This window comes from Rhineura floridana, chromosome 15, assembly GCF_030035675.1.
Source record: "Rhineura floridana isolate rRhiFlo1 chromosome 15, rRhiFlo1.hap2, whole genome shotgun sequence".
NCBI classification, from domain to species: domain Eukaryota; kingdom Metazoa; phylum Chordata; class Lepidosauria; order Squamata; family Rhineuridae; genus Rhineura; species Rhineura floridana.
Genome location: NC_084494.1, coordinates 25,482,346 through 25,507,130, shown reverse-complemented (window position 1 = coordinate 25,507,130; position 24,785 = coordinate 25,482,346). Strand labels below are relative to the sequence as shown.

General features: G+C 45.8%; 1 protein-coding gene across 1 annotated transcript; it reads left to right on the top strand.

Annotated features, from left to right (window-relative positions):
• Positions 1 to 354: 354 nt before the first annotated feature.
• Positions 355 to 24,785, top strand: LOC133370840 (IgGFc-binding protein-like). Its single transcript, XM_061597717.1, has 12 exons — positions 355 to 373; positions 1,485 to 2,714; positions 6,221 to 9,364; positions 9,569 to 10,353; positions 11,921 to 12,494; positions 13,753 to 14,342; positions 16,122 to 16,689; positions 17,822 to 18,426; positions 19,571 to 20,144; positions 21,619 to 21,818; positions 23,449 to 23,829; positions 24,489 to 24,785. The coding sequence occupies exons 1-12, from the start codon at positions 355 to 357 to the stop codon at positions 24,783 to 24,785; spliced, it is 8,967 nt and encodes a 2,988-aa protein (XP_061453701.1).

The window sequence follows — 24,785 nt, the reverse complement described above, 5'->3', positions numbered from 1 at the left end:
CCAGCCAGCATGGCCACTGGATTGGGCTGATGGGAGTTGTAGTTCAAAAAAGTAACTTTTCCAAGCTCTCTTCTCCATTTTGCCTTTTTCTCTCTTTCTCTAGACTGTCCCAGATATTGTGGAGTTCCAGGACAATCTAGGGGTAAATCTTGCACTGCCATTAAAAAAAAATGGAGCTCCCCACTGATTGCTGCCATTTTCCCTCAGAATGCCCCGGGATGACTCAGTGTCTGAGACATTTTGGAAAAACAAAATGGCAGCTCTCAGGAAAGGGAGCAGCAACCATCCCCTCCCACTGGAAGTGGGTTTTGTTTTTACATACACCTCTTTAAACATTGCATAGAATTTAAGTAGATGCAGCTGGTCTTTGCAGGTGTGAGATGAGCTGGCATTCTGCCATCACATATCATTTATTTAATATTTCTAGGCTGCCTTTTACGGTGTAGCCCTTAGAAGGCTTACAATATATTAGAAACAAAAAAACCCCATACGTTATAAGTCACAGCATAATATACTTTTAAAAATCAAACAAACTCAGATCCAAACATTGATAAAACCACACATAAATCCCAATAAATAAATAGCACCAAAACCCTTTCAGAACAGCTTGATCATTTTGAAAATGGAAATGGACTGCCTTCAAGTTGATTCCAACTTATGGTAACCCTATGAATAGGGTTTTCATGGTAAGCGGTATTCAGAGGGGGTTTACCATTGCCTCTCTCTGAGGCTGAGAGGCAGTGACTGGCCCAAGGTCACCCAGTGAGCTTCATGGATGTGTGGGGATTCAAACCCTGGTCTCCCAACACTCTAACCACTACAACTCACTGGCTCTCTTGATCATTTTAAACCAGCTCTATTAGGAGACTTCATATAAGGTGGAGAACCTTTTTGGCACGGCAGATTGAAGTCTCCACTCATCAGCTGTAACCATGAGGGCTAGAAACCTAACTTCTTATCTTAAAAAAAATTGATAGTCCCACAATTCCAACAGCAGTCTGTTGATTAGAGTCATGAGCTTTGGGGCCCATGTGCAGCCTGCAATCAGTGTTGCACTCAGATCCTGCTTTATTTTTATTATGTTGTTTAATTTTATATAACAAAATTCATACGTTGCTTGCTAGAACAAAAAGCCTCTAAGTTGTATACAATGAAAAGCCATTAAAATAGCAATAAAAACCAAACATTAAAAGCAAGTCACATTTTTAAAAAAGTGAAATAAAATCAGTAATTATAAAACAAGTTAAAGTTACATGCCTGAGTAGGCCTTCTAAAACAAAAAAAGTTTTTTGGCAAGCATCAAAGAATAGAGCTTGCAGGCTTCCCAACGGAATCTGCTTGGCCATTGTGAGAATAGGATGCTGGACGATGGGCCTTTAACTTGGCTCTTATGAGCTGTCTGATACTGCATCAAAGCCTTCAGAGCCATTTTGATTTTCACTTCGGGTTAATTCAGCAAGTGCATCTGTCTCTTGTCCCTTTAGGCAGAGTTTCTGGGCGGGCCCAAGGGAAGCACTTCATAACTGCCTTCATGCAGAATGGATTGCAGCAAAGCTACGAGGATGGCAAGTTCAAACTCTTTATCACTGGCCTAAAAGATGGCACCTCTGTCACCGTCGCTGTCCACAAGAGCAAGTTTCTGAGGGACTTTGCAGTCAAGCGTGGTGAGACAGTGCCAGTACAGTTGCCAACCAACATCGAAATGGTTGGAACTGCAACATTCCACTCTGCTGTCATGGTCAAGGCCTCCCATGACATCACGGTCCTTTCGCTTAGCTCCAAGCCCAACTCTGTCGCCACCACAATTGTCTACCCCAGGTATTTACTTGGGAATACCCACTATGTGGTGACACCTTCTGGGCACCCTTCCAAGGGCTTCCAGGAGTTCTCTGTGATAGCCTGCCAGGACCCTGCCCAAGTCTACATCTATGTCACGTGCCAAGTGACTTTCCAAGGAGTGACCTACGGGCCAGGAAGCAAGCTCACCATCTTCCTCGAAGCTTACCAGGCTGTCCAGATCCAAAGCCATGAGGACCTTTCGGGCAGCAAAGTGGTGTCCCACAAGCCTGTAGTGCTCTTGTCTGGCCACAATTGCATCTGGGCACACGACAATTGCCAGCACGTCTTTGAACAGCTGTTGCCCATCCGTAAATGGGGCAAAGACTTCTTGATAGCACCACTGCCCTTCCAGACAAATTATGATGTGGCCTATGTGACTGCTTGCCAAGAGACACAGCTCCAAATCCGGGCCGGCACCCACCACACCAAGCACCACTTGCAAGATGGGCAGGTGGTCGTTCTCGAAGTGAGAGCTCAAGCACCTCTGTACATCTCTGCCAATGTGGGCATCCAGGTGCTCTTCTACGCCACAGGCGGGGTGAAAGAGGGTGTTCCCTATGACCCTTTCCTCTCCAGTGTTCCTGCAGTATCTGACTATTCTAAATCCTATGGCATCTTGGGTCAGGAAGGCTTCCACAACCTGGGGCTCATTGTCGCGGAGAGCAGAACATGCCAAAGCATTACCTTAGACAAGCAACCCTTGCACTATGCACATTGGCAGGTCATACCGGGCACTTCATACTCCTGGACTGAGTTCATCTTCAGTGGGCACAAGGCAGTACACTTTGTAGAACACTCCAAGTCTACCTTCAGTCTGCTGAGCATTGGTGTCGCCCCACACAATAGCTATGGCTCAGTAGCCTTTGCCATCCATTGTAAGTCCTGCCTTCCTTCCTCCTTTCCATCCTTTCAGTTCCATGCTCTGCATCCAAAGTTCCCCTGATCTCTCCAACATCTCAAAGTCTTCCCCAGCTGCCGTATCTATTTCTTCCTCTTGACCTATGTCACTATATCCCAGGGATGGAGGAGCCTTGTGGTCCTCCAGATATTGTTGGACTCCAACTCCCACCAGCCTCAGTCAGCATGGCCAATGGTCAGGGATGGTGGGAATTGTGGTCAAGAACATCTTGAGGGCACAACAGTAACTACCCCTGTTCTAAAGCATCAGTTAGAGCAGGGCTGGACAACTTGTGGCCTTCCAGATGTAGGGACGGTAGTAGTTGCAGTCTAGCAACGACTGGAGGGCCACAGGTTCCCTATTGCTGCCATGTCCCTTTCCACCTTCTCCTATAGCCCTATGAGATGTTTTTCTCCACACATTTGCACTGCATATGGAAGAGGGAGCAGGACAGTATCTGTCCTCCCCCACCCCCCGCCTTGTATCCCTATGAAGGGAATCCTGCACCAAATAAAACTAAACATCTCCAGTGATCAGGAGCTCTGCTCAATCGGAGCTCCCAATTGCATGACAGCCTATGTGTGTACACTTGTGTACATATACGTTCGCCCCTACAAATGTTACACCAAACAAGCATGTAGTGTAAACAGAGAGGAAACATTTATATAGGGAAGGGATGGGGAACCTGTGGCCCTCCAGATCAGCCCCAACCACATGACCAATGAGCAATGACAGTGGTTGTAGTCCAACAACATCTGGAGGACCAGTGGTGCCCAGTCCTTCGTTATAGGGTATCTTGTGTGTCTCTTTCAGCTTGAGAACAGTTGCAGCAAACAAAGGTTGCTTCTGCACTAGGGCTGTTTAGCACTGCTGAGGCATTGCTTGTCCTCAGTCAGCTGGAAGAGAAATAAAATGATTTATCCACTTGGTAATTAATGTACAGTCAGCATGGCCAAGATCCTGCTAGAATGTTTAATTGGAGGCCCCATTCAGCAAAGATCCTCTGCAACTTAAATGAGAAGCTTCCTCATTGTGGCTTCTGTCTCTAACAGCTTCTATCAAGTGCAGCTTTCATTTTATTGATGAATTGTCTCTTAAATGCTTCTTAATTGATTCCTGTTACAGTGGAAAGAGCTCTATTTTTTTTTACTTGCAATTAATCAAAGCTTCCCTCCCCTGAGGGAGCAGGAACTGACAAATGTTTTTATGTGTTTAATGATTTTATAGCATGTTCTTATCTTCTGTTTCATTGTGTGTTGTACACCGCTTAATTTTTTTAATATTAATTAGTCTAGAAATTTTCTAAATGAAATGAAATGAAATAAATCAGTAATAGCATGTCCCAACTGAACAGGAAGCAATTACAAGGACAAAAACCCAATAAGGGCATTTTTATTTTAAAGGACCTTAGCCTTGAAAAGGCTCAGTAGCATTAACAGTGCCCACTGGACAACTTCAACTGTATTTTCAATTTTAATCTAATCCATCCACTCACTAACCTTCCAGGCTGCTCTGGCGGTGGTGTGATGGAGGAAAAACTCCCCACCTGCTTTTTGCACCTGTTATGCTGCTATAGGGGCAAGCAAGAGACCACTAATGCTGGGAAATGTAGTTTTCCCCAGCGTGCTGGGAAATCTCGATTCCTCAGTACTACCTTTGTTGATAGTGCTGGGAAAATTGCATTTCCCAGAGCTCCTGGCACCTGGCGCACTCTCATAGCAACATGCCAGATGTCATTGGGTGGGGGTGGGAGTGAGGGGGGAGAGAAGCATTTCTCTCTTCCTCACCCCACCACCTCCACAAAGCTAAACAGGTAGTTGAGAGAACTCAAGCAGGATGGCAGATGGATGGATGGGAAAGGGAGTAGTCTCAGAGTCTCACCAGGGGAAGATGGTGGGGAGAATGACCTTTCCTCATTCTCCTGATGACATCCATCATTGGGGGCATGACAGGATCCAATCTGGCTTTGAATTGGGTCCAGAGTAAAAAGGTTTCAAGGGGGGAAATAGTTTGTTTTTCCTAACCCTGTTCCACACCTGATTGAGAAGTTCACCCTATAAATGAAGAACAAAGAGTACCATTTAAAAGAGCAGACATCCCTCCCTCCCTCCCTCTCTCCCACACACACACACACACACACACTACAGCATGCAAGCCCAATGGGTAAAGATTCGCAACATTTACCTATCCATCCCCAAAGTGATTGAAAATAGGAAGTTTTAAACCTCATTAAAAAGTGAGGCTGAGAAATGTTTAGCCTGCTTTTGTAAGGGAATTACAGAAGGCTGGGAGGAATGTCATGTGGCACGGTGTTCTTCAACCTTGGGTCCCCAGAAGTTCTTTGATTACATCGCCCAGCATCCCCAGCCAGCTGAGCCAATGTTCAGGGATTATGGGAGTTGTAGTCCAACAACATCTAGAGGCCCTAGGCTGAAGAACACTGATGTAGCAGCCAATTTGGCAAATAGCTGTCTTATATCAGGTCAGACCATTTGCCCAGCTAGCACAGAACTATCTGCGTGCCTGTCAGTGGATCTCCAGGGTCCTATCTGACATGTACTACTTGATCCTTGTAAGTGGAGATGCCAAGGCATGAACCTTGGACGTACTGTAGGCAAAGCATGAGCTGCACCACTGAGCTGTGGTCCATCTCATGTACGCCCATTTTTAAAGGCTCATCCCACCCACCCAGACATATATACATTCATCCTGCAACAGGACTAGAATTGGCCACCTTCTGCAAGCAGCACTTCCAACTGATCACCCAGCTTGCAAGGGAGTGAAGGGCACAAACAGTGTAAGTAGAAGGAGAATGGCTATAGCGCAGCGGTAGAACATCTGCTTTGCATGGAAAAGGCCCCAGGTTCAGTTTTTTGTATGGTCAGTTGCCCTCCACTTTGGATGAACCATGATTCCCAGCTTTCATTTTTTATAAAAGGGTAAGCCTCTAGCATTTGTGGAACCTCAGATTTCAGACAAAATGTGCAATTTTTCCTGAGAAATTAGCATGCTCCCACTGTCATGTTTTAAATTGCCCTACTTCTACAGATGTCATTGGCATTGCAATGAGCAGTGCCACACAAACAGAACAACTAGAGCTCAGTGTGTGATGACTAAAAAGTCCACAACTACTATATCCAGCAGGGCAGGGAACAGGTGACCTTACACACACACACACACACACACACACACACACACACAATGTTGCTGGACTCCAACTCCCATAATCCCAGACCATCTGTCATGCTGACTGGGGCTGATGGGAGCTGGAGTCCAGCAACATCTGGAAGGCCATGGGATCCCCATCTGTGATGTACAAAGATGGTTGGTGACGCAGAGGACAGGCTTTGAGATTCTGTGGAACTGGGAATTATTTCATAGCCTATGATCTCCCCTTCTCCTTCATGACTTTCTGGGGCTTCCACGATATTTGTGTACTGGTAGCTCTTCCATTTATCCTCAGTGATTCTTTGTGTCTTCTAGCAGCCCTGCCTTCACTGAGCCCTCATCCCATCCCCTGCAGTGGAACGAGTTGTGGAAAGGGATACGTATGCAGCATTGTGCACAATCAGCCCCAATGCATCCCAGAACCTCAGACCTGCAATACCACCCAATGCCAAGAGGGAACGCTATGTGCGATAGTAGAGGGCCTGCCCAGGTGCATCCCTTCCCCGCCATCTTGTCATCACATCCAGTGTCAAGAAGGGTCCATATGTGACCTAGCTGATGGCTTCCCAAAATGTGTGCCAGCACCACGCTCATGTGCTGCCATTCAGTGCAAGGAAGGCACCATCTGTGTGATCACTAACAGCTGGCCTGAATGTATCCCAGCACCTGCATCCTGCCAAAACATTCAATGTAGTCCAGAAACAGTGTGCAACCTCATTAATGGCTGGCCTCAGTGTGTGCCCGTCCAACCTTCCTGCCACAAAGTCCAATGCGAAGTTGGAACCAACTGTGAGATTGTTCACGATCAGCCTAAATGTGTCCCAGTAGCAGCACCGTGCAGTGTTCTTTTGTGTGAAAAAGGGACCATGTGCGAGATGATCGACGGCCACCCAACTTGTGTACAATTGCCACCATCGTGTCTGCATACTGAATGCAAGAGAGGGGCTGTGTGTAATATCGTCGATGGGTGGCCTAAATGCATCCCAGGGCCATCCTGTGACAATTTAAATTGTGTGGCTGGTACTGAATGCAAGACTGTGGATAGCTTGCCCAGGTGTGTACCTGTCCCACTGTCCTGTGAGAAAGTGCACTGCAAACAGGGTGCCGTGTGTAAGCTAGTTAATAGTAAGCCAGTCTGCCTGCACATTGCACCTTCCTGCGACACGATTCATTGCAAAGAAGGAACAATCTGTGAGATTCTAGATGGCATGCCCAAGTGTGTGCCCGCCAAAACATCCTGTGACAGGATCCAGTGCCCGCTGGGAAAAGTCTGCAAAATTGTGAACAAATGGCCCACATGTGTGCCCATCCCTCACTCCTGTAAGAATATTGAATGCAAAACAGGGACCATGTGTGATATTGTAAATGGCTGGGCGACATGTGTTCCAGATACACTGGCATCTTGTGCATCCTTTTTTTGCAAAGAAGAAGCCATGTGTGAAATGATTAATGGAAAGCCAACATGCACACCCTTCCCACTTTCCTGTGAAAGATATAAGTGCAGAGAAGGAACTGTATGTGAGGTTGTGCACGGTTGGCCCATGTGTGTATCTTTGCCATCTTTGTGTCAGGAAACAAAGTGTGCACAGGGGACTGCTTGCAAAATCACTGATGGATTGCCGAAATGTGACCCCATCCCTTCCACCTGTAACAAGCTGCAGTGTCAAGTGGGAACCATCTGTGAAATAGTTGATGGTTGGCCGAAGTGTGTTCCAGTCCCTCACTCCTGTGAAAACATCTACTGTAAACAAGGGACAATTTGTGAAATTGTCCAAGGTTGGCCTAAATGCACACCCATCCAACCATCCTGTGACAAAATCCATTGCGGAGAGAGGACCACTTGCAAAATGGTTGATGGTGGGCCTCAGTGTGTTCCTATTCCACCAACATGTGACAAAATTGGTTGCAAAGATGGGGCCACTTGTGAATTTATTGATGGTTGGCCCATGTGTGTTCCTATCCCTGCCTCTTGTGCCAAAATCAAATGCAAAGAAGGAACGCTTTGTGAAATGGTTGATGACTGGCCCACCTGTATTCCCATCCAACCCTCCTGTGAAAAATTTACCTGCAGCACAGGGACCATGTGTGAGATATACCAAGGGCAGCCAAAATGTATTTCCCTCACACCTTCCTGTGACAAATTCCAGTGCAAGGAGGGAACTATTTGTGAAATCAGTGGTGGTTGGCCCAAATGTGTTCCCAGGCCCGTCCCATCGTCTTGTGAAAAGTTGACCTGTGATGCAGGGACTGTGTGTGAGATATACCAAGGGCAGCCAAAATGTATTTCCCTCACACCTTCCTGTGACAAATTCCAGTGCAAGGAGGGAACTATTTGTGAAATCAGTGGTGGTTGGCCCAAATGTGTTCCCAGGCCCGTCCCATCGTCTTGTGAAAAGTTGACCTGTGATGCAGGGACTGTGTGTGAGATATACCAAGGGCAGCCAAAATGTATTTCCCTCACACCTTCCTGTGACAAATTCCAGTGCAAGGAGGGAACTATTTGTGAAATCAGTAGTGGTTGGCCCAAATGTGTTCCCAGGCCCGTCCCATCGTCTTGTGAAAAGTTGACCTGTGATGCAGGGACTGTGTGTGAGATATACCAAGGGCAGCCAAAATGCATTTCCATCACACCTTCCTGTGACAAATTCCAGTGCAAAGAGGGAACTGTTTGTGAAATCAGTGGTGGTTGGCCCAAATGTGTTCCCAGTCCCGTCCCATCGTCTTGTGAAAAGTTGACCTGTGATACAGACACCATTTGTGAGATATACCAAGGGCAGCCAAAATGCATTTCCATCACACCTTCCTGTGACAAATTCCAGTGCAAAGAGGGAACTGTTTGTGAAATCAGTGGTGGTTGGCCCAAATGTGTTCCCAGGCCCGTCCCATCGTCTTGTGAAAAGTTCACCTGTGATGCAGGGTCCGTGTGTGAGATATACCAAGGGCAGCCAAAATGCATTTCCATCACACCTTCCTGTGACAAATTCCAGTGCAAAGAGGGAACTGTTTGTGAAATCAGTGGTGGTTGGCCCAAATGTGTTCCCAGGCCCGTCCCATCGTCTTGTAAAAAGTTCACCTGTGATGCAGGGACTGTGTGTGAGATATACCAAGGGCAGCCAAAATGCATTTCCAACACAGCTTCCTGTGACAAATTCCAGTGCAAAGAGGGAACTGTTTGTGAAATCAGTGGTGGTTGGCCCAAATGTGTTCCCAGGCCCGTCCCATCGTCTTGTGAAAAGTTCACCTGTGATGCAGGGACCGTGTGTGAGATATACCAAGGGCAGCCGAAATGTATTTCCATCACACCTTCCTGTGACAAATTCCAGTGCAAGGAGGGGACTATTTGTGAAATCAGTGATGGTTGGCCCAAATGTGTTCCCATCCCCTCCTCTTGTGGAAATGTCAGCTGCAATGTAGGGACTGTGTGTCAAATGGTTTCTGGTTGGCCAACATGTGTTCCCAGCCCACTTTCCTGTGCAAAATTCAGCTGCATCCCAGGGGCTATGTGCCAAATGGTTTCTGGCTGGCCCACATGCGTTCCCATCCCGTCCTCTTGTGGAAATGTCAGCTGCAGCACAGGGACTATGTGTCAGATGGTTTCTGGTTGGCCGTCATGTGTTCCTAGCCAACCTTCCTGTGATCAATTCAGTTGCCAAGAGGGAACAGTTTGTAGAACGGTTGAATCCTGGCCCAGATGTATTCCCATCCCACTCTCCTGTGACAAGGCACATTGCCAAGAAGGCACTGGTTGTGAAGTCATCCATGGTTTACCAACATGTGTACCCATTCTGTCTTCTTGTGACAAAACTAGCTGTGCACAGGGAATGGTGTGCCAGATTGCACATGGCTGGCCAACATGTGTTGCAGCAGCAGCACCATCTTGTGCTTCTACACATTGTCAAGTGGGGACTGTGTGTCAGCTTGTTAATGGAAGTCCACAGTGTGTGCCGATCCCACCTTCCTGTGACAAATTCCACTGCAGTGCAGGGACTATCTGTGAGATGGTGAATGGCCGCCCCCAATGTGTTCCTGTGCCAAGCTCCTGTCAAAGCACCCATTGCCAAAGAGGAACTGTATGTCAAATTATAAATGGCTGGCCCAAATGTGTGCCGGTGGCTGTGCAATCATGCCACACACTTCAATGCAAAAGAAGGACTACCTGTAAGGTTGTGAATGGTACACCCAAGTGTGTGCCTGTTTTGCCCACCCAACCTATCTGTTGGGCTTCTGGTCAACCCCACTACCACACCTTCGATGGACACAGCTATGATTTCCAAGGTACCTGCACTTACACCGTGGTGAAGACCTGCCGGCCCACTTCCAAGCTACCATTCTTCCACATCTCCACCAAGAGCCAGAAGAGCTCCCCATTCTCTTTCGTCAGCCAGGTCACCATCTTCATTTATGGATCCAACATCACCATGGTCAAGTATGAATACGGCCTGGTCAGAGTAAGTGCCCATCTCTGTGCGGTTTTATTCTTCACGTAAAGAAGTGGTGATTGCTTAAGTCAGGGATGAAAAACCTGTAACCATCCAGCTGCTGCTGGACTACAGCACCCACCATCCCTGACTGCCAGCCATGGTAGCTGGGTCTGATGGGAGGTGAAGTCCAATAACAGCTGGAGGACCACAGGATATTATGACATTCATTCATTCATTCCTTGATCCCTTCATTCATTCATTCAATATCTTACCTGCCTTTCACCATGAGGTTCGAGGGTAGTTTACAACAATGTAAAAATGCAATGTCAAAATCAGTTAAAACAATTTACAATCAGAAAAGTCGGGTGAGTCATATATAGATATAGATATAATCAGAATCATTATTTTCCACTGCTTGGTCTAATATTTGGAATAGCTGGCTCATTGCACTTTTTTATTATTGTTTACCCAGGAAGTGGGGAGGCAGATGGCTTGTCTGCTATCTACATTTGTCAGAATCCACTTATCTGAAATCATCCTTTTTTATTGTGCTATTCTCATTTTATTTTTCAGTCACAAACTCCCTCATTTTCCAGATTTGGTTATTATCAGCTCTGGGTGCTTTTCAATGAAAGTACTTGGGCGTCCCAAATCAAAACTCCATACAGGACATTTTGATGGGGTTGGGAAACATTTATAAGGTGCTCCTCCCTAGGTATGACGAAGGACTGTGGTCGCTTCAATGTGAGCCTTCCAAATTGCAGTTTCTGAAACAATGTGTGAACTGAAGCGCAACTCTCTTTCAAAAATGTGCATTTCTATGGATTTTGTGATGCAGCTCTCCAACCAAAAAATGTGTAAAAAAAAAAAGGTGTGCGTAAAAATACAAATATTCATGAAAAAACATACAAAAATGTGTTACGTTGAGGGAAATTGCTTGCAAAAACATATATATTAGGAGAAATGCACACTAAAATGCTGACAACCTTCATGAGAACTTTTTTTTAAAAAAAAATGCAAATTGATGCAGAAATGTGGGAAACAGAAGGTTGGGAAAATGAGAAATTGACAGATTTTTCCAAACCTACTACTTGGGGAGGGGTTAAGTCAATAGGTTCTGACTGAATCTCAGAAACATAAGAACCTGCCTTGACACAAGTCCGTCTAGCCTAATATTGCCTTCTTTGGCTGGGAGCGAGTCTTCAGGTTCTTAGACAGAGGTCTTGATCCTTTTCATAACTCGGAATGCCAAGGATTGGACCTGGAACCTTTAACATGCAAAGTAAGTGCTCTGTCTCTGAGCTACAATCCTTTCCTCAATGGACTGTTTTAAAGTCAGAGATCATGTTTTCATATCACCTGGAAGGCACAGGATCAGAAAAGAACTCTATTTTATTAGTCAGAATCACAACTAAATTTGTGACTTAAAAAAAAAGTTTGGGAAAAGATAAATTTCATCTCACTAGACATGTTACTGTTTTATTGCCTTCCCAGATCTGATTTTCTCCAGATGCTGTATCATTTGAACACAATATGTGTATGTAATCTTAACTCGAAACAGTGAATACTCTTCATCTGCCTCTGCCACTTCCAGGTCAACCAAGTACGCTCCCGCTTGCCCATAGCCATGCATGAAGGGAAGCTCTCCTTATACCACCGAGGAGGCCAACTGGTTATTGAAACAACATTTGGTCTGAAAGTTTACTATGACTGGAACTATTACTTAGTGGTGAAGGTCACTCCAGCCTTTCGGAACCGTATCTGTGGCCTCTGTGGCAACTACAATGGGGACCCCAATGATGACTTTGTGACATCTTCAGGAGGCTTTGCCACTGATCCTGTGGAGTTTGGTAAGAACTGGAAGGTGGAAGATGGAGATAGTAAATGCCGTCATGGCTGCCACGGCAAATGCTATCACTGTTCTTTGGAGCTGGTGGCCAGATACAGTGCAGAGACCTTTTGTGGCCTGATTGCTAAACATAGAGGTGGCCCATTCCGACACTGCCATGCCTTGATTGACCCCAAGCCCTATTTGAATGACTGTGTGATTGATTTGTGTACCTTTGAGGGCTACAAACAGATCTTGTGCCGAGCATTAAAGACTTATGCTGATGCCTGTCAAAGAGAAGGGGCAGCAGTATCCGCCTGGAGAAAACACGCCGGCTGCCGTAAGTACAGCAGGGAATGCATGGAGAGGAGGGGGGGGATCGAACTACTAACACAATGATGGGCACTTTGAGCAGGGTGCTATAGAAGTTACAGAACGCAACATGTTTTGTAAGTAACAATGCTATGCAACTGTCTGGGCAACTATTTTTAGATTTAGGTTGATTACATTTACATATGTTCCCCCACTACATAAAGCAATTTACAACCAAAGTAAAAAGAAATGCAATAATAAACATCACATAAACATATGAAACACATTTTCAAGAATACAGTATCATAAAAGGGTTTTCATAGACTCTCAGAGCTATGAGACAACTAGAAAAGGTCCTCAAATGCAAAGATATATCACTGAACACTAAAGTCAGGGTCATTCAGGCCATGGTATTCCCAATCTCTATGTATGGATGTGAAAGTTGGACAGTGAAAAAAGCGGATAAGAGAAAAATCAACTCATTTGAAATGTGGTGTTGGAGGAGAGCTTTGTGGATACCATGGACCACGAAAAAGGCAAATAATTGGGTGTTGGAACAAATTAAACCAGAACTATTAATAGAAGCTAAAATGAAACTGAGGTTATCATACTTTGGACACATCATGAGAAGACATGATTCACTAGAACAGACAATAATGCTGGGGAAAACAGAAGGGAGTAGAAAAAGAGGAAGGCCAAACAAGAGATGGATTGATTCCATAAAGGAAGCCACAGACCTGACATTACAAGATCTGAGCAGGATGGTTCACGACAGATGCTATTGGAGGTCACTGATTCATAGGGTCTCCATAAGTCGTAATCGACTTGAAGCCACATAACAACAACAACAGAGCTTACAAAGTTCTGTAGTCCTGAACCCTCTTGGGAACATTTTTGTCTGGATAGATAGATAGATAGATAGATAGATAGATAGATAGATAGATAGATAGATAGATAGATAGATAGATAGATAGATAGATAGATAGATAGATAGATAGATAGATAGATAGATTGATTGATTGATTGATTGATTGATTGATTGACTTACAACAAGAATGGGGAATTCTAGCCCTCCAGATGTTCCTGGACTACAATTCCCACAGTCCCTGACAGCTGGCCATGCTGCCTGATGGGAGCTGGGAGTCCAACAATATTTGGAGGACCACGAATTAGCCAACCCTGATTTAGAACTTTGATGTGTTATATAACTTTTGCTGTAGAGCAAAGATGGGGCTTTGTGTAAGAACAGCATCTGTTGCTCACCTCCTCTGCTTTCCCTTTTACAGCCATGTCTTGCCCTGACTATAGCCAGTACATGCCCTGTGGCTCAGCATGTCCTGCCACCTGCACCAACCCTGATGCTCCAAAGCAATGCCACCTGCCCTGCATGGAGACCTGCCAGTGCAAAGCTGGCTATGTGCTGGATAGTGGCAGGTGTATTCCCAAAGACCGCTGTGGCTGTGTCTATCATGGTCGACTATATGCACAGAAAGAGCAGTTCTGGGGTGACCAGCAATGCCATCAGCAGTGCTCATGCAAGGCGCAAGACAGAAAAGTGATTTGCCATGAGTCCCATTGCGGGGAGATGGAGGGGTGCCATGTGGTCAATGGCCTGAGAAAGTGCTATCCCACCATCTATGGAACCTGCTCTGCCGTGGGCCAATTGCATTACATCACCTTTGATGGGTTGCGCTACGACTTCTATGGGACCTGTGTTTATCGCCTGGCTGAAGTCTGTCACAAGAGAGCAAACATGACTCAGTTCCAAGTCCTGGTTCAGCATGAAAGGCAGGGACTCAAGAATCCCTCTGCCACCAAAGCCCTTGAGATCAAGGTCTATGGTTTGACTGTCCTAGTCAGCCATAGTAAAGTCTTGGTGAGTGTACCATAGCAACTTCTGCTTCTCTTATCTGATCTCATGCAATTTCTTGTATCGTTCAGTCAATTCTTATTTCAGGGGAGTTAATTATTGAGTATAGGAGCAAAACAACAATTTATTTACAATTATATGTTGATGAAGAGCTCTTAAAGTTCTTCTGTTTTCATGATATCTTCTTTTAGGTATGGAGTAAGTGTTCACAAAATGTAAGAAGTGCCACTGATCAAGTTAAAAACAGCAAAACAGAGGCAGGCACAACCCATCATTTTTATTTATTTGTTTATTTCCTTTCATTCCTATCCATCTTTCTTCCATCATGGAACCCAAAGCAGCATACATGGAAAAAGCTATGGTTACTAGCCACAATGGCTATGGTCTACTTCCACCGCTGGAAGCAGTATGCCAGTTTCTGGGAATTGCAAGTAGGAGAGCACTGTCTTGGCTTGTGGGCTTCTCATGAGCATCCGGTTGAATACTGGACTAGGTTGGCCTGATCCAACAGGGCTTTTTTGTCTTATGCATGTGTTATGTCACACGCACACACTCCGTGTTTGCTGGGGCAGGAATTGTTCTTTTAGATAATTCCAGATATGCATTAAAGATGGACACCAGCTGTGCTAATTAAGGTTTACTCGTTACTTAGCAGAATAATCAAAGCAGCTACATGCTGCAACACTATTGTGACTCTACAGAGCAGATATAATAATATATTTCTCCATTATACTCATGAGGGAGACTTCCGTCCTAAATCTCAACAGTATTCATTGCTGGCTGTTCCACTCCCTCCTTCTTCTGGCTCTTAATGGTGGTACACGCAATCTCTAACAATGGTACTCCTACCAGCCTCATTGGTATGTAGAGTCTCTCTTACACCCAGTGAGCTATGCCAACTCCCAGGGGCGGATCCATTATAGATGTACCATCCTTGGGAAAAGCAGGTGCTGCATGAGTCAGGTGACTCCCTCATCTACTTCAAAGGAGATTACTGTTTTCTGCATGACTGACTACTTTTCCAGTTTTGGCCGCATGAAAGAGCCATTGAGACTCTGTGACCAGCTGCATGTCTGGCACTGCCCAGTAGCCCCTACTCCTTTCTTACAACATTCTGTGGCATCATTCATTCTTTCACAGCCCTAACAAGCTTCTAGGTTCTACTATGACATAATATGTCATAATTAGCATATTAAGCAGTTTCAAACCCCAAAAGAGGCTCAGATAGGGCATCAAAGGGACAATTTCTGGATTCTTCACATCTCCAGACAATATGACATTACAACATGTCGTTCCCAGGCGGTCACTGATCTGACTCAGAGCTACTTAGCTTCAGCTAGAGGGTGGCCTTGCATGCCTTCAGTCCATATTCTGGCACCATGAGTAGGTGCTTGCCTCCATCGTACTCGCTGGAGCCCTAATCATCCGCTGCCTGCTACCTTGTCCCCCTCCAATAGAGCATCCTACCTGTCATGCTACCACCTTCACTCTTGAGGGCCAGGAGGTGAAGGGGAGAAATCAAGGATCAGGGCAGGACTCAGGATGTGGTCAGACGGGTTCAGATGCAACATCCATGAGACATAGCTGAAATGGGACCATTACAGTTTCTTTCTTCCAAGGGTTCAGTTACACTGGGCTTCTTTATAGGGGTCCCACACACCTCCCCCACAGAAGTCTTCCCAGAGTCTGGAAATTTCAGTACCGCTATATTCCCAACAAAAGATCTATTTCATGCCAACTCTCTGACATCCTCTTTTTTCCCCACTTTCTCTCTCTCTTTTCCAGCTGAATGGCTTGTTGATCAATCTTCCCTACAACATTGAATATGATAAAGTCACCCTTTACCGCCAGGGCTGGGATATTGTGATCACGACTGATTTTGGTTTAACCATCACGTTTGATGGGAAGAACAATATCCGTCTCACAGTGCCGGGAACCTACAGGGGTGACGTGTGTGGCTTGTGTGGCAATTTCAATGGGCAGGCAGATGATGACATGCAGCTCCAACATAGCCAAACACTGACCACTAGCCCAGGGGACTTTGGCAGAAGCTGGAAGTTTCGGGACATCCCAGGCTGTATTGAGAAAGAGAAGGAGGACTGCATGGACCTTGTGAATGTGGAGCGCACACAGAAGACGAGCAAGGAATGTGGTCTCCTGTTGGACACACATGGTCCCTTCAGAGAGTGCCACAGCAAGGTGCCATCTCAGTCATACTTCAAAGACTGTGTCTTTGACTATTGCTCCAACAAGGTCAATAAGAATGCCATCTGCCACATCCTCTCCTCCTATGCCGCAGCTTGCCAAGCATATGGTGCCAAGGTCTATGAGTGGAGATCTGCCAATCTCTGCAGTAAGTTCATGGGCAAGATGCCTGCAACAAGTTATACCCCAATTCCTGGCAAGAAATGATGACCACATACATGCACACATATACACACACACTTTATTCCTGGGTCAAATTTTGGGATTGTTGATGGATAAAGTGGATAGAAAGCAACTTTATTCTCCCCTTTCCCAACACTGTGGTCATCCAACCTGATTGGCAGCAGATTCAGGACAGATGAGGAAGAATTTATGCACACAATTCATGGAATCTAGTGCCACAAAATGTGGTGATAGTTACTCACTTAGCTGGCTTTGCAATGGGGATTTGACAATTTCATGGAAGATTTTGAGATTTTAGGTTGTTTTTAATGTCCTATTTTAAAATTGTTGTAATCCGCCCTGGACGTTTGGGTGCAGGGCAGGTAATAAATGATGATTGTGGTGATGATGATGATGATGATTCTATATTTGGGCTGAAAAAAATGGAAATGGACTGCCTTCAAGTCGATTCAAGGGTTTTCTTGGTAAGCGGTATTCAGAGGAGGTTTACCATTGCCTTACTCTGAGGCTGAGAGGCAGTGACTGACCCAAGGTCACCCAGTGAGCTTCATGGCTGTGTGGGGATTCGAACGCTGGTCTCCCAGGTCGTAGTCCAACTCCTTAACCACTACACCACACTGGCTCTCTTGGGCTGAAAAGTGGTATATAAATACATTGTAAGTAATAAATAAATAATAATGTCATTGATGGCTACTAGTCAGGATAGCTACAGGCAGCCTCCAGGTTTCAGAGGACATATGGCTTTACCAGTTGCTGGAGAGAGCATAATGGGAGAGCCAATTTGTTCATGCTCTACTTGTGAGCTTCCCACATGCATGTGGTCAGCCTCTGTGGGAATAGGATGCTGGACTGGATGGACATTTGGTCTGAGCCAGCAGGGTTTTTCCATGCACTTATTCCTAAACTCAAGATCAGGAAGTCTCTCTGCTTGAAGCAATTTTAATATCTGAGAATGTCTGAAAATCAGTATCTCTTCTTACACTGCCAATGGACCAAGACTTGTTTTTAAGAGTGAGGAGATCAAGATAACTGAGTTTAGAGACACAGGATGGAGCAGGATTCATCCAGGTCACTAATGTCTTCCTGTCTCTCTCCAGCACCCGAATGCCCCACAAACAGCCATTATAAAGTCTGTGCCAGTGATTGCCCTGTGACCTGTCTCAGCCTCTTTAACCCAGTTGCGTGCACTGCTAAGTGCCGTGAGGGGTGTGAATGCAACGAAGGTTATGTTTTGAGTGGTGACCAGTGTGTTCCCATCTCCCAATGTGGCTGCGTCCACCAAGGCTTCTACTACAAGGCAGGTGAGTCTTTCTATCTCAATGGATTCTGCAAGGAGCGATGTGTTTGCCAAGTAGGTGGTATCATGGACTGCCACCGTTCCTCCTGTGGTCCTAATGAGGAGTGTCGCGTGGTGGATGGTGTCCAGAAGTGCCACTCGCTTGGCCCCAGGAAAAGTGGATCATGTCATGTGGCTGGTGACCCACACTATCTCACCTTTGATGGCACCACATTTGACCTCCAGAGCAACTGCACCTACACCCTGGCTAAGAGCTGCACACGCAAGAGCTCCCTTCCGTCCTTTTCTGTCAACGTGGAGAATGAGAGGCGGTCCAGGGGAAAGGTCTCTGTGACAAAGGTCGTTTCTGTCACAGCCTATCAAAACACCATCTCCATCTTGCGGGAAAAGAGAGGCATTGTCCTGGTAAGACTCGGTGAATCCAGAGACTGATGGAGAGAGGGAACATGGTGGCTTGCTAAAAAGAACATGAGTGGTTGGATAAATAGGTGAATGGTGGCAGCAACCAGACAGGTGTAAAGATGTCATAGCTATGAATAATGATGGAGTCAGGGGATAGGCTGTAGTTCAGTGGCAGAGCATCTGCTTTGCATACAGAAGGTGCCAGGTCCAATCCCTAACATCTCCAGGTAGGGCTCAGAGAGACCTCTGCGAAACCCTAGGAAGCTGCTGCTAGTCAGTGTACACAATACTGAACTAGAAGGACCAAAGGTCTGATTCAGTGTAAGACAGCTTCCTGTGATCCAGATGAGCACACTACAATTGATGCGTGGCTGGTGGGTGACAACCATTATATGACAGACATTTGAACAAGGCTGGCTTTATGCTTGAGGGAGCCCTTGGCAATTTTATTTATTTATTTATTTATTACGTTTATATACCGCCCCATAGCCAAAGCTCTCTGGGGGGGGGGGTTACAAAAATTAAAAACACCGAACATTAAAAACAAATAAGACAATTTTAAAAAACCATACAAAGTTTAAAAACGTGAAGCACAGATAAGCAAGTTAAAAGACCTGGGGTCAGAGCTCAGCACATGCTGTTAGAATGCCTGGGAGAAAGGGAAAGTCTTTTCTTGAAAGAAAAGGAAAGTCTTCACTCCTTAGGTGGGCCCATCCTTCTTAGGAGGGTCCTGGTAGCCTTACCCAGCAGTGGGCAGCAGCAGGAACAGCATTACAATCGGTGGTTGGGCAGCTTGGAGATGCCATCTTAATTTCCTACTATAATCACAGAGTAACACTATGTCAGGGGCACTGTGAGGAATCTCCAAGAGTGGTTCCAAGCCATCCAGGACAAGGACCCCGGGGCAGTTGTCAGCACAGTGGGGGGGGCTGTTGGTATACTGGGGGCTCTGGTCAGTGCCCAAGAATGCCAATGATGCCATATCCTGATTCCAGGTTTGTATATATGAGGAACAAAAGTGGATAACAGACCAATAGGCGAGGGCAAAACCGGAACCTTTGTCAGAGGTTGGTTGGAGGGTTGTCTGACATCTTGAATTGTCAGCCTGTCTGATTCTCACCATCTCACTAATTCTCCGCTGTCATAGGTCGATGGTGCAACCACCTACTTGCCTTTCCGGTTGGTGAGTGATGCTATGTGGGTGTACTACCACGGTGATGACATTGTGATTCGGACAGACTTTGGCTTATTCGTCTCCTTTGACCAGCTCTACCATCTTGTCGTCAGAGTGCCCGAATCTTATAAGGGCCAGACCTGTGGCCTATGTGGCAATTACAATGGCAGGGCCCATGATGATCTCTTCCTGCCCACTGGCCACCTAGCCTCCAGTGTGCAAGACTTTTCAGCTGCTTGGAAAGTAGGTGTCCCCACGGCAGTCTGCACAGAGGACTGTGGTGCTTCAGTGTGTGGTGCATGCCAAGAGAGCCAGAAGGCCAGCTATGTACACAATAGCCAATGTGGAATACTGCAGGAGCCGTATGGGCCTTTCAGTGCCTGCTATTCCACCATCAACCCTGCAGACTTCTACAACAACTGCGTGCATGACCTCTGCAAAGCAAGAGGAAACCCTGTTATCCTCTGCAGGGTTATCCACAGCTACGTCACTTCCTGTCAAGCTGCAGGCATTAAGATCAAGCCCTGGAGGACAGCAAAATTCTGCCGTAAGTCCTCCCACAGAGCCAGCCTTCCAGAGAGAGGCTGTCCATCACCTAAGGCCACAGGCATCCCATCTGCACAACCGCTGCCCACATTCTTCATGATCTGTGCACACTAGTATCTATTAACAACCTATTGATACATCCATGCACTACTTCCAAGGAGTTACCATCCTGTCTGCCCATAGCTCAGGTTTGGTGATGGAAGGGACAGCTTTAAGTTGACCCCATCTGGGGCAATTACTATGGCAATATTTGTGCTAATCCCTAGATGGGGAACTTGCAGCTCTCAGCCTAATTTCATGCAGCCTTGGATGGGGTGGTGTGTGTGTGTGTGTGTGTGTGTGTGTGTGTAAGAGAGAGAGAGAGAGATGGGATGGCAGAGAAAGTAAAAGAGAGAGTTGGGGCCTGGCAGAGAGAAGGGGCAGTATGGCAGAGAGAGGGAAAGATATACAATCCTGTAGTGCTGTAAGCTCTGTTCACTTTTGGCTGTGGTCACCCTCAGCTGTGGCCTCACTTAATTTTTCCTATGATGGAACATAAGAAGCAGCCTTATACTGAGAATGTTAAGCTATTTGGAGAAGGGTAGAGTACAACCTGGTTCATTCCCAGTCATCGCCAGGTAGAGATGGGAAAGGTTCCCTGCTTGAACCCCAGAGAGATGCTGCCACTCATTGTAGATTAGGGATGGGTAAAAATTCTGCTAAATTCAGATTTAGCACCAGATTTTTCAATGGTCTACATATTCTCCATCTTTGCAGACTGATCCTGTTTGATCTGAACTTCAATGGCTTTCTCCCAACACCAGATCTCCCTCCCTTGAATATTTTGTTCTTTTATTGATTTTACTCATGGCGCAGCACTACAGGTTTCTTTCTCGCGCACTCTCTCTCTCCCCCTCCACTCAAACAATCTAAGCTTCAAGCAGGAAGAAGCAAGCCAAGCCTACAACAGAGATCAAAAGGCAAGCCTAGCCCTATAGAGTCTCTCACACATTAAGGATTCTAGCCTTGCCAAGGAGGAGGTGGGGGATGGGATGCACTGAAAGCTACATTCCTCCTTTTCTTTCCAAAAGGAAAACAGCCAGTCTCTGCTTGCTAATGTGAAAAATGACCAGCCTCAGTCATAGAGGAGGAGGAGCTGCGTTCCTGTCCTTTAAATCATCGATATTTCCTTTTGAAATATTAATATTTCCTTTCAAAATATCAATATTAATATCAATATTTTTGGGAGGAAAAAAACTAGATCAGTAAAAGCAGCAGATAGCAGACAAAGAATGAACTCAAACTTAAACCACCTGTTAGGTCGATGGAATGCTTTTGAAACAGCATTGGCCAATGGATCCCATCCCTATTGTAGATAACTTCAAGCTAGATGGAGTAATGGTCTGACTCAGTACAAGGCAGCATCCGGTGTTCCTATCCCCTGTTTCTGTTCCTCTTTCATATAGTAACCTAATCTTCCCCAATCTTCCTTGCAGCTATGAAATGCCCTGTCAACAGTCACTACGATGTTTGTGTCAAGGCTTGCTCCACTGGTTGCAGAGAGGCAACCAGAATCACCAAGTGCCCCAACAACTGTGCTGAAGGCTGCCAGTGCAAAAAGGGTTACTTTATGGCTGGATACCACTGTGTGCCTATTAGCCAATGCCGGTGCTTCCACCAGGGTACATGGTTTAAAGTAAGTGACAAGCGCATTCTGAAAGCACCAGAGCCTGTGAGGTTAGAGAGTTGTGTGGATGAAACAAAGCAGGGAGAGGGCATCTGTGGTCCTCTGGATGTTGCAGGATTCCAGCTCCCATCAGATCCAACCACCATAGCCGATGGTGAGAGGTGACAGGAGCTGCCATCCAACCATATCTGGAGAGCTACAGATTCCCCATCCCTGTATTGAAGGAGTCAGATTAGATGCTATCAGTTCCAGGCCTTTCCTCCCCATAGAGACAAGGAGTGGAAGTGGCAGAAAATGATGTTTTGAAATTGAAAGGGGATTTCCTCACCAAGATTTCTGCATACCTCCTTTTTTCTCATTTTAGAAGATTTTGACACATTTGGACCTGTCCAACATACAAGGACTCTCAGGTTCCCCCCAATATGTTATCCCAATAACATGTGTTTCGTCATGGTGGGCTGCTGTATCTCTGAGAAGGGACACTGGTATATCCCTCTGTGTGTGTGTGTGTGTGCACATGCCTGCACACACACCAGAGCTTGGAAAAATTACTTTTTTGAACTTCAACTCCCATCAGCCCAATCCACTGGCCCTGCTGGCTGGGGCTGATGGGAGTCGTAGTTCAGAAAAGTAACTTTTCCAAACTCTGACACACATACATAATTCTTGGTGAGAATGCTTCTGAACCATGGGGGAAATAACACCAGAAGAAGGGCTTTTGCCACTCCTTTTGCTCCAACAGGAAGCAGAAGGAAACAGGGATGGGTAAAGAAGAATGGGAATAAGGACCATGATAAAGACAGAAATGGGAGTTGTGTAAGTTCTAGAAGCCCTCTTGTGGGTGTGATGTGACCCAGATGTTGTTTAGCAAATACCCAGGGCAGAGCTTTCAGGGGGGTGGCACTCATTTGTTTCCCCTGGAAATTAAGATGGCACCAACCGTTTGTTCTTTCAGGAGCTTCCTTAAGGATTTTTATTATTATTATTTAACCAGGCTTTTTCAGGGTTGCATTGTTGGGTTTACAGACAGATTTCATGTATTGTTGTTTTAGCTTTGTAGGGTTCTTTTTGTATACTGTCATAATATTTCCGAATGGTGGTTTGTTTATTTATTTAAAGAATTTACAAATAAATAATGGCAAGATGAGGACAAAAGAGAAAAGGGCCAAAGTTTAGGGGAAACAAGAACCCAAGTTCATATAAGATACCCAAATCCTTAGGGTAGACCCCCATCTCACAGAGTGGTGGAAAAGAAAGATTAAAGGTATTATTTGGGTGGGGGGGGTAAATGAACAGATTTGCAATTGGGGCAGCTTTTTGTTTTGTGAGACTGTCAGAACATTCAAGTAGGGAACATGATAGTCTCCACTCTGACACCAAGTGATATTAACAGAGAGCCAGGATACCATGTTGCTTGTGCATGGTAAAACATTATGGACTTTATTTTCCTACTCCCAACCTCTAACTCCCTGGCACGGGGCCACCTACTGTCCCTTATGCTTATTCAGCTAACACCACAATTATCACATATGGAAAGTGCAATAAAAGCTCGCCCTACCTTGTATGCTATCAAATATGGAAACAAAATCCACATCTAGCTTCACCACTGCCCCTAACCCTGCTGTGTTTTTATTGGCAGGTTGGAGTGAAAGTGATCACAGCCAACTGCAGGGAGCAATGTATCTGCCATCGCCAAGGTCGGGTGGTGTGCACACCACTCCCATGTGCAGCTGGAGAAGCCTGTGTCTTGAGTAATGCCCAGTGGACCTGTGTTCGGCAAGAGGGCCATTGCACCATTTCCCAGGGGCATATTTTCACATCTTTTGACGGGGTCTCTGGAAAGGTTCCCCCTGAAGGGTCCTATGAGATCTCCGCACTCACCAACGCTAAGTCTAAATCTTGGTTCCGGGTGGTGGTGCAATTGCAGAAGTGTCCCACATGTGCCACACCCATTGTGGTCACTGTCACGATCTACTTCCACAAGCTTATTGTGCTGGTGAAGCAGGACAGCTCAGTCTCGGTAAGAAGCAAAGAGCGGAAGCTGACAGTACTCATGTTCCATCCATCTCCTCTGCCACTATCCCTTTCTGTATCCACTTCTCTCTGTAGTCCATTCTTTACTCCAGTTAAAATAACACAACCCACCTACACACACTTTTCTTCCTTCCCAATCAACACACTCCTCTCCCATCCTTACACAATTCTTTCTACTTAGTTGTCATCTTTTGTATGTATCTGCCCTGGATTGCTACAATTAATGAACTTTTAGTGTATAACGCCCCCCCCATGGACCACTTGAAAACTGCTGACGGTCTTGGTGGACCACTTAGGCCACATTCACACCATACATTTATTCCACTGTTATTCCACTTTAAACAGTCCTGACTTCCCCCAAAGAATCTTGGGAAAGGTAGTTTGTGTAGGTTGCTGAGAGCTGTTCGGAGACTCAGGACACTCCTGTTCTCCTCACCAAGCTGCAATTGCCAGAGTGGTTTAACAGTCAGTCCCTCTTCTCAGGGAACTCTGGGAATTGTAGCTCTGTGACGGGACTAGGGGTTTTCCAACAACAACACACCTTCTGAAGTAATGTTGTTTGCCTTGTATTGCCTTTATCATCTGTACATCTGCATCATTGAAAGAAGGAAAGTTCCATGTGACTTGTTTGTTTGCATGTTATAGATTAATGGACACCCAGTGCATCTCCCAGTCCAGCCTTCAAAGGAAGTATCAGTGAGCCTGGCTCAAGATGTGGTAGCAGTGACACATGGATCAGATGTACGGATTCTCTATAGCATCAGAGGAGACCTGACATTGGCCATCAGCGGTGCACTGGCCAACAAAGTATTCAGATCCTGTGGAAACTTCAATGGTAATGGTGCAGATGACCTGTGGTTACCTGATGGTAGAGTAGTACACACCATTACAGAGGTCATCAGCCACTGGCGAGTCACAACAGCGACACAAAATGGTACGTAA